This window comes from Epinephelus lanceolatus, chromosome 15 (genome assembly GCF_041903045.1).
Source record: "Epinephelus lanceolatus isolate andai-2023 chromosome 15, ASM4190304v1, whole genome shotgun sequence".
NCBI lineage: Eukaryota > Metazoa > Chordata > Actinopteri > Perciformes > Serranidae > Epinephelus > Epinephelus lanceolatus.
Genome location: NC_135748.1, coordinates 38290669 through 38300475, shown reverse-complemented (window position 1 = coordinate 38300475; position 9807 = coordinate 38290669). Strand labels below are relative to the sequence as shown.

General features: G+C 45.3%; 1 protein-coding gene across 1 annotated transcript in view; it reads left to right on the top strand.

Annotated features, from left to right (window-relative positions):
- The first annotated feature begins 181 nt into the window (after positions 1–181).
- The window catches only part of LOC144467036 (uncharacterized), a 39213-nt gene continuing 29587 nt past the window's right edge, over positions 182–9807 (top strand). Inside the window, exons 1-4 of the mRNA XM_078175293.1 lie at positions 182–278; positions 2057–2298; positions 3045–3161; positions 3341–3400. Coding sequence (XP_078031419.1) covers positions 2273–2298; positions 3045–3161; positions 3341–3400 — 203 coding nt within the window. The 5' untranslated portion in view covers positions 182–278; positions 2057–2272. The remainder of the gene's footprint in view (positions 279–2056; positions 2299–3044; positions 3162–3340; positions 3401–9807) is intronic.

The following is a 9807-nucleotide window of genomic DNA, read 5'->3' as shown; positions in this document are numbered from 1 at the left end:
TCTTATCTGCACCTCTGTATGCTTACAATCATGAGCATAAAAATGTGCACATACGTATACACATTCAGATTTAATACAAAGATGAGAAGCAAAACCAAGGCACAAACGAACAAAAACAAAACAAAAAGGGGAGGGGGGGGGCGGTGTGTATGTGTGTGTGTGTGTGTGTGCTCCAGTGGTGAGCAGAGGGGGAGGTTGAGTTTACGGAGCTGCATAGTTTCACTTTCATTCTTACAGCAGTGACGCAGTATTTTTTACAGCCGAGAGACTCCCAAAAGGTATTGTGAATACTCTATTACTTTATTAATCTTATCACCGGGGTCTGCCCATTGGTCCGACAGCCCATTATTCCGACATGCCATTGTTCCGACCATATTAAACCCATTGTCCCGAAGTCCCGTTGTTCCGAAATCATCATGATGCCTTGTTGTTAAGGTCTGGTTAGGTTTAGGCACAAAAACCACACATAAGCTGTGAGCCTGCTTCGCCTCAAGCCTTTCCCAGCTGACCCAGAGCTGGTCGCGGCGCACCATCAAGGCAGAAATACGCCCGCCGGGAGCCGTTCAGCACCGCGGAGAGCTCCCCACACAACCCGGACCCCAGAGTTAATAACAGGAGGTTATGGTGTTTCACTCTCTTCTCTCTATGGCACTTGTATCTCGACCAGTAGCCTACTTTTGTTGCATTGCTGATCCTCTATGGTACACAAATACAGTATAGCCTAGTGTAATCACACATCGGAACAACGGGACGTCGGACTAATGAGAGGTCAACACAATGCTACGGCACCCTTATCACCAGGGTTCTTGTGTCATCTGTTTATTCAGTCATTTCATTCTGTCCGAACAACAACAAAAGTTAACGAGAAAAACAAGTCCGAATTGTGTTTTTTTGTCTTTAGAAAATGGCGAGCCATGTGCTTTAGGCCCAACGTGACTGTTTTCTTCGTCGTCTCGAAATAGATACTGTCAGTCTAATAAAGTGGTTCTCAACCAGGTGTCCGAGGACCCTCAGGGGTCTTTGCTGGACTTACAGGGGTCCTTAGAAAATGAGGAATCATTTATTTCCATGATTTAATTCACAGTAGAAGTGAGCTTGATGTTAGGAAGAGCCATCAGATCAGAGGTGTCACTTCCTCCACAGATATCTCCTCAACTCCAGTAAACAACTGTAGAATTCACATCTAACTACCAAAATCTTTTCACATGGAGGTCCCTGAAGTGAAATGTTATTAAACCTGAACATGTGAGGGGGCTGCTCGACACTAAAAGGAGAACTACTGGTGTGATAAACAAGGAAACCAAGTTTTCCTTCCCCTTTGTTGTGTGAGACTATTTAGTTTTTCTTCAACACCAGGCTCTGCTTCAAGTGACTTAAATTATTTTGTGTTTGACTGAACAGGAAAAGTGGACAAAAGCTCCAAACTAACACCTAACATACAGCGGCAGTAATGTGGAACAGACAACATGTCACTACGTTAATCTTCCAAGTAAATCAGGCTGTAAATATTTTATATAGTGATGACAAATATGCATATTCTCATACAGCTACTTATTAAACTTGCAGCATAAAGAAGGCAGTCATAGAGCTCATAACTTCTGCACACTGTGTCACAAGGTGTAAAGAAAGCTGCAGGAGAACATTCTGCTTGTGCACTTGTAAAGTCTTTAACATTTGACTGTGACCGTCTTTTCACTTTCACCTTTCATCTAAAGTGCATTTAGTGTGAGAGCAGGATGTGTTTTCAACTTTTCATTATTAAAAGTTAAAGGAAGACACCTCTGTTAAGGTCCTGACACACCAAGCCGACGGTTGGCAGTCGACCAAAGTCCGGCCATCTGTGAGCGTCTGTCACCCCTTGTTTTTGCGGTGTGTCCAGCACCGTTGGCACCTCGGCATCAGCGGCTTTTCGGCCGATTGAACATGTTGAATCGGCGGCGGAGCTTGTTAGTGAGAGAGATCACTCTGATTGGCTGTTGAGGTTTTATTCCCTCGCCTCTGTAGCGAGTGAATCTGACTGTAGTGAAATCGGGGCTAACAGATGCTTCCTCCTCAGGCTCCACTTCACTCAGCTGCCCGACAGACCCGCTGCTTCTTCCCACTTTAACCTGAATAACAAACTGGGGCTAGCTGTGAGGCTAGCGGAGCTTGCAGGAAAAGCACAGGTGATACAAATGTGTCCTGTTTACTCCAGAGTCAGAGGTCAGCACTCAGCAGGTGTGTGTTGTGTTACAGCTCAGAGCAGCAGCACAGACCACACTCTGCAGGGACCATGGGGTGCAGCAAGATGGTGTCAAGGTAAGTTATTATTATATTACTTTATAACTTTAGTATCTGTGTTAACTAAAGTGCTTTTGTTACTGTGTGACCTGTAATTTAATTTTATTTTATTTGTATCCACACTGACACTAGAGTCAGTAAAATCAAGTTCCTTTCCTGGAAGATGGAAATGACTGAAAATATTAGGACCTCTGCACCCTTATAATAATCTAATAATTAATGTTAAAGTGAGAATTAGGAGGAACATCTTTAAAAAGAGGAGAGGAATCATTCAGTGGGAACAGAATCAACTTTTACTGAACTTCTCTGATGTCTACTCAGTAGTTTCTGTGTATCCATCAGTTGATGTGTCTGGATGTCTGATCATCTCATTTCCCACCCTGGTGTTTTTGTCTCTTGTCTACCAGAGAGGACACAAGACCAGCAGTTATGAAAGTTAAAATCAGCTCGTCCTTTGTTGCCTTTGTATGTTATGAGAGCTGTCATTCCAGGAGTAAACATCTGGCTTTATAAATGATACCACATACATCCAGAGTGTCTGATGAGTCCTGATCTTGACACTGTAGCACTACTGACATTTCAGGGTTTATTTTATCATGTATCATTATATATGTGTTTGAACTGATCAGATACTTGAGTTGAGGACACACCTGTCCACATACAGGTACAATAAATAAAATACAGACTACAAGAAAATAGTGACATGATTACTGGGCTGAGGGATTCTGTGTGTGTGTAAATGTGTGTGATTATCTTTCTTTCAGAGTCCGTCTGAGAAAGTTCCTGTTCTCTGGCATCACCAGCTGTTTGTCTGTCAGGAGGAAAGATTCACAAGGCTGCACTGCAGATGTTAAAGACACACCCCCCTCTCCTAAAGAGAAGTAAGTGTTTACTAACAATAAAATGTTGCCTCATTATGAACATTTGGTAAAGTCACATGTTACATGTGTAACCTCTTTAACATTACTCCACACACTGTTATCATGTTTGAAATCCTGTTGCTTTTAATGTTTATTTCCATCCTCATAAAGTAGCATTATAACTCTGATTATCACACTAGCTGCAGGCCGGACGATCTTATTGGTCCAGACATCGACCCTGTGAGAGATCATGACGACCTGTGAGTCTAATCTGTTAACCTCATTTACATTGTTTCACACACAGTCTCAAATATTTAGATGAATCTGTGGACATGACTAAAACTTTTTCAGCACAGTCACATTCATCTTTTCTGTCACTTGTATCTGGACTGACAGACACTAAAGTCAGTTCAGTCAGGAGAGACTCCATTTAAGAGAGAAATACATTTATTGACATGGTGCACAATAAAGTTTAGAAATGTCAAGAGGTGAGTAGAGCCTGAAAAACAGGAGGAAGTGTTTGAGGAATATTTTGTAGCTTTGTTTAAGTGATAAGTGATTACTCTAAAAGTCTGTGTTGATAAAAAAGAGGAATCATTCAGTGGGAACAGAATCAACTTTTACTGAACTTCTCTGATGTCTACTCAGTAGTTTCTGTGTATCCATCAGTTGATGTGTCTGGATGTCTGATCATCTCATTTCCCACCCTGGTGCTCTTTGTGTCTTGTTTACTAGGAGGGCTGAAATAAGAGCACAGCTCTATATGGAAAGGTACATATGGGTTTGTGTATGTTATGTATTCACTATATGTATATGTTAATATGCTCAATGGAGTTCCTAGAATTATTTTGTATAAACTACTGGCCTAATGGTCCCCTAGAGGTTTATGGGATGGGGAGAGGGTTTGTTTCTTATTTTTCATTTTGCTATTTTATTATACTTCCATTGTCTACTATCTTTGTTTATTTAATGCCTGCCATATCTCATGGGTTTTTTATTCATTTATTTTTTATGGAAAAATTCGATAAATAATTGATCACAAAAAAAAAGAAGAGTTCTGTCCCTGTGGTCTGTCCTACACACCACCCCATCTCATGTAAGCTTTTATCATCATTAAAATGTAACTGCATTCACTGATATTTTGCACACACACAAGTCTGATGATGTCAGTCATTATTATGTTACTTTATAATTGTAGCATGTGTTAGCTAACGTGCTGCTGTTGCTACGTGACCTGTGAAGACAAGTTTACTGTTCCTCAGTGCAGCTCAGGTTTAAAGATCTTGTTTTCTTAGCTAAGCATATTATTAATGTATACCCAGAGGAAATAATTGGCTGCTGACCACAGTCTTTACTTTGTCTCATCAGACATAAACCTACATTCTGATGTGTTTCTCCTAAACATCCCTCCCAGGAGAAATAAGGAGCAAAAGAACAGATGGACTTGCACAGCACTTCTCTAGTCGTCTGAGCACTCAGAGCACTTTGACACTACTTGTTGATTCTATAAGGGGTTATGAGAAACAGATGAGAATGTAGTAATGTCCAAATAAGAAGATGAGTTATGTCTGATAAGACAAAGAAAACATTGTGGTGAGCAGCACATTTTCCTCTGGGGAGACAAGAGGAAGGTTATTTCTCAGGAGCTGAATTAAAGAAGTATGAAAAATGGTCACAATCTCATATTGATCTTAAACTGAGCTCAGTTACGTCTGGGAGAAATAGGTTGGACAAAGATCTTATTTTGAGTTTTCCCTTCCTCTGGGTATATATTCACATGAATTTCATTTCATGTGTACCCACACTCCAGACGTTAAAGTCAGTAAAATCAACTTCCTGTTCTGGAAGATCAAACTGACTGCAAATATTTGGGCCTTTGCACCTTCATAATAATCTTTGTGTCTGGTAATGATCTAATAATAATGAAGTCATGCATAACACCTTTTGCATCATTCCACACACTGTTATCATGTTTGAATTATGTTGCTTTTAATGTTTATTTTCATCCTCGTAAAGTAGCATCATAACTCTGATTATCTCACTTGTAGATGGGTGGGCATTGACTCTGACATGTCAGCTGATGAAGATTTCAACAAACTTTTGAACGACCTGTGAGTCTAATCTGTTAACCTCATTTACATTGTTTCACACACAGTCTTAAATATTTAGATGAATCTGTGGACATGACTAAAACTTTTTCAGCACAGTCACATTCATCTTTTCTGTCACTTGTATCTGGACTGACAGACACTAAAGTCAGTTCAGTCAGGAGAGACTCCATTTAAGAGAGAAATACATTTATTGACATGGTGCACAATAAAGTTTAGAAATGTCAAGAGGTGAGTAGAGCCTGAAAAACAGGAGGAAGTGTTTGAGGAATATTTAGGATAACACTCACCCTGGGGTGTCGAACTCACAAGACAGGAGACAGGATGGATCTTTAACCATTTCACTAGCAAGAACCACGCCACAACAATATGTCGTTTAAAGGTTTAATGATGACGGGAGTTACTGAATGTTGAGAATAGATGAATAGATGAGGGTGAGGTAGAGGGAAGATGTTATCTGTTAGGCTGGTCTGGGAGGATGTATTGAAGACCGGGCGGTGGGAGACTCAGTGTGGGGGTTCCGTCTCAGGCATATATATCCACCCGAGCTGATCACTGGCCCCCAAAAGAGTCAGATTTAAATTGAACTGATTTGAACGTGACCTCGACGCAGATCGTTAAGATTGTTGCGGATGTAGGAGCGATATGCTTGGGATGACCAGCGGCCTAGGACCTGAATGGTTCGGTCTGAGATGCCTAGTCTGGCTACTGTGGATGCTGCGCCGATGCGGAAGGAGTGGCTAGAATAGAGTTCTAGAGATATGCCTGAAATGCGTAGGACTTGGTGTAAGTGTTTCTGGAACCAGAATCGATTGGCCATTTTTCCTGTTTCGGTGAGAAAGAGTGGGTGTTGAGGTGATACCTTAGCAGCATACCTGGAGCTGATGTATTTGGTCAGTGGCTCGTATGGGCTGAGGTAGGATTTGAGGCGGAATAGGTAGATAGGGAAAGAAACTCCCAACTGATCTGTTTTGCTCCTTCGGAGAGTGAATATGAGTGTATCGTTATGTCAGATAGACTGGGGTGATGAGAAGGATTATAGACGGATGAAGTCGGGGCAAAATCAGAGCACCTCAGGAATCTGAAAAAAGCCAGCAGAAACATGGATTCTAGGGTTAGGTCAACCGTAGGAGATATGTAGCCTGAACGAAGGGTGCGAATGCAGAGGCTGAGAAGGTCTGAAGTGAGTGGCAAGCACCTAGCTGGGAGAGCCGGTTCCTGTTTATGCAGGCCTTTTATTAACATAGTAACGTGAGAATGGTAGGTTGAAGGACAATGGAAGCCAGTGACTAGTTTGATGAAGAAGTTGATTCCTGCTAAGTCGGTCTGGATGGTGGAGGACCGTATTTTTTGGATGGAACAAGCATGGGTGATGAAATGCAGATGGACATGACGTCCAGAGAGGGAAAAGGCAGCTGGTAGGTGGAGTGAAATGCCTTGAAGCAATTCCAGCCAGTTAGGTAGGCTGAGAGTGTGCTTGGGGCAAGACTGTTAAGGATGGCTTCTTGTGAAGCATGAGAGAGGTTTGACAGCTGTGGAGCTATATTGTGGCGGAAGACGGTGGGATAGGTGTTGGGTGAAGATTCGATTCTGGGGCCAAGCGTCTGAATTTCTGGAACGAGAAGCAAGACAATGAGTCAGCAAGTCGAACCATCTCCCTCCATAGTAGCTGCCGAAACCTGTGGAGGGAGCTGCGTCTATGAAAAGTTGAATGTTCTCAGGCTCTGTGATGAAGTCGTCGTAGAAGAAGGAAATGCCATTCCAAGAAGATAGGAAATGTAGCCACATGCGCATTTCCATTTTGCAGGCATCGTCCAGAATGACCCTATCGTGGAGAGAGGGAATGGCAGCAGCCTTAGACAAAAGGATGGACAAGAAAGATTTAGCTTGAGGGATTATGCGGATGGCATAATTGAGATGGCCAAGGAGGGCTAACAGCTGGTGTTTGGTGCATCTGTCTGCTAGGAGGTAGTTTGACAGAAGCAGAGAGATGCGCTGTATTTTCTCCAAGGGCAGAGATGCTTGGAAGGAAATTGAGTCCAGGGTGATGCCAAGGAACTCAATGGAAGTGCCCGGTACTGATATTTTCTCCTCGGAAAGAGGGAAGCCGAGTTAGTGAGCATATTGAGCCTGTGGCGAGGAGGTGAGGATGGTGGAGTGACGACAAGAAAATCGTCGAGAAGATGGAGAATGTAAGGGAGCCTGTGGTTGTTAGTAAGGATCCAGCATAGGGCTTCTGAAAGAGAATCGAAGATCTTAGAACTGGTTTTGCAGCCAAAGGTAAGGCGCACAGAAAAATAATATGCCCCTTTCCGGCAAACGCCGAAAAAACGCCAGAAGTCAGGATGAATGGGCAAAACTGAATGCGCTGGTGATGTCTGCTTTAGAAAGCCAAGCTCCACGTCTTGCTAGCCGATGAGGGTGATGGCATGGTCGATGGTTGCGTATTGCATGGATAAATCCGGACTGGGAATGACGCTGTTGATGCTTGGAATGTGTGAGCCGTGTGGGGAAGACAGGTCCATAGTTAGCCTCTTTTTTCTGGAGTATTTGCGAGTGGCAACACCTATTGGGCTGATGCGGAACAGTGGAAAAGGAGGAATATTGAACGGGCCTATCATGAATCCTTCTTTGACCTCTTTAGCCAACAGGGTGTCGACAGTGTGAGGTTCTGCAAGAGCAGACTGGAGGTTGTGACAGACGTGGGAAATGTCAGGGAGAACTGCCATACTGGGATGAAAACCATGTGTGAAGCCATCTATGAGAAAATGAACAAGCTGTCTATCGGGATGGCTTTGTAGAGCAGTGGCAAGGATGTTTACCTGAACGGGGGTGCCGAGGTGCTGTACAAGTTGGTCTGCAGCTGTGGTTGGATTGTGGGGGCAGGTGCTCCTGGCATGTGCACCGCCGCAGAAGGAACAGACATGCAGGAGGCGGCAGTTGGGAAGAGCGCAGCCCAGGTGGTTGAAATTGTTGCACACCATCCTGCCACCCTGGTAGAGGATCGGCCCCCTTTGGCATGGGTACATTGACCGAAGGACGTATGTTAGCGGGCCTAGGAATGATGGGAGGTGGGGGTGCGGCAGGTGACAGGCGGTTAAAGACTGTGGTGTTGCGTGAGGAAGATGGACGTGAGCAAGGTAGTGGAGCAGTGACAGTGCATGCTGTGGCAGGGTGAGAAGGGGCTCCACATAGCTCGCAGGAGAGGGACGTGCGGGCTGCAAATATGCGGCAGTAGAGTTAGGAGTTGAGGGTGCCCCAGTACGTTCCCTGGTTAAATTGCTGTATGCAGCCAGCTGCTTGGTTAGCGAAGTGCGCATGGTAACTGTAAAACCCTGTCCCTCCAAAATGTAGGGCCATGTCGAGCACGATAGATAAATAATCATCCAGCTCTGCTCTCCGTGTGGGAAATGCAGAACAGATAACGTCGCGGTAGAGAGAAAAAGCGAAGGCAAATTCTGTAGGGGTTACGTCTTTAGACTGTGAGGGTAGTGAGTGGCGGAGTTGCACGGAGCCGAAGTTTGTCTGCACTTCCCTGAGCTGATTAGTGTCGATGACTGATGGCTTATGAAGCTGGGCTAAATCTACGTAATTACCAGTGAGAATCTGTTGGCGTATTGCAGGAGAGACAGGAGAAGGGCGATAAACGGATGAGGCTGGCTGGACAGGTGGTGCTGCTGTGGCGAGGGTGAAATTGCCAGTACAATGAGAAAATACATTTGGGTGTTGGGGAAGGGATGGGGTGGGGATGGGGAGGGGAGGGGGAAAGGATAGACCAGTTGGAAGTGAAGGAGGAGGCTGGAGATCACCGAGTTGGTTAGCCTGTGGTGGGACCCCTTGAGTTGCTGACTGAAGCTCTCCTGCTGCGGCGTTGGCTATTGCAGAAAAAAGAGGAGCAGAAGCCGTGTTGCTGGGAACGGCTGAAGGAAGGGTAGAGGAAGGGATGATGGGGTGAAAGGATGTGTGTGCACAGGGATTTTGTGAAGCCTGCGAAGACAGGGGTGAAAAGGAAGCTGAAATCATCTGAGAGAATTCAGAAACAGAGGGAGCAGGCACAGGGGGACATACAACCTGGCCCCCACCAGAGGGGGCTGATGATGCAGGCTGTGGCTGAGGCAGCGACGGCCCTGGGACGCCCTGATGACACCGGCAGTTGGGGACACGGGTGAGGAAGCCGGAAGAGCAGGAGGTATGGAGTCTGTTGCTGCGTTGATAGAGGCTGAATACAGTCGAAAAAGTGTGGCTTTGTTGGCGTTGCGGTGAAATGGGATGCCCTCCCTCCGCAGGAAACATTGGAGGCGAGTGACGGTCCAGTCTCTGATATTGGGCTCAGTTTGAGGACGCGGAGACTGCCGACTCGCAGATGAGGGCGCACCGCGGGTGCACCGTGGTGAAGAGCCGGGAGCTGGAAGCCTAGGCGATGGGGTCAGCTGCCGATGAGGAGAGGGTTGGAGCTGGCTCCTACGCCCGTGCCCGCGGTGTCTGGTCCTCGCTGAAGGAGGAGAGGAGGCCCGAGATCTGCAGACCCCCGCGGTCTGAGTCGGAGTTGGAGAGATCTC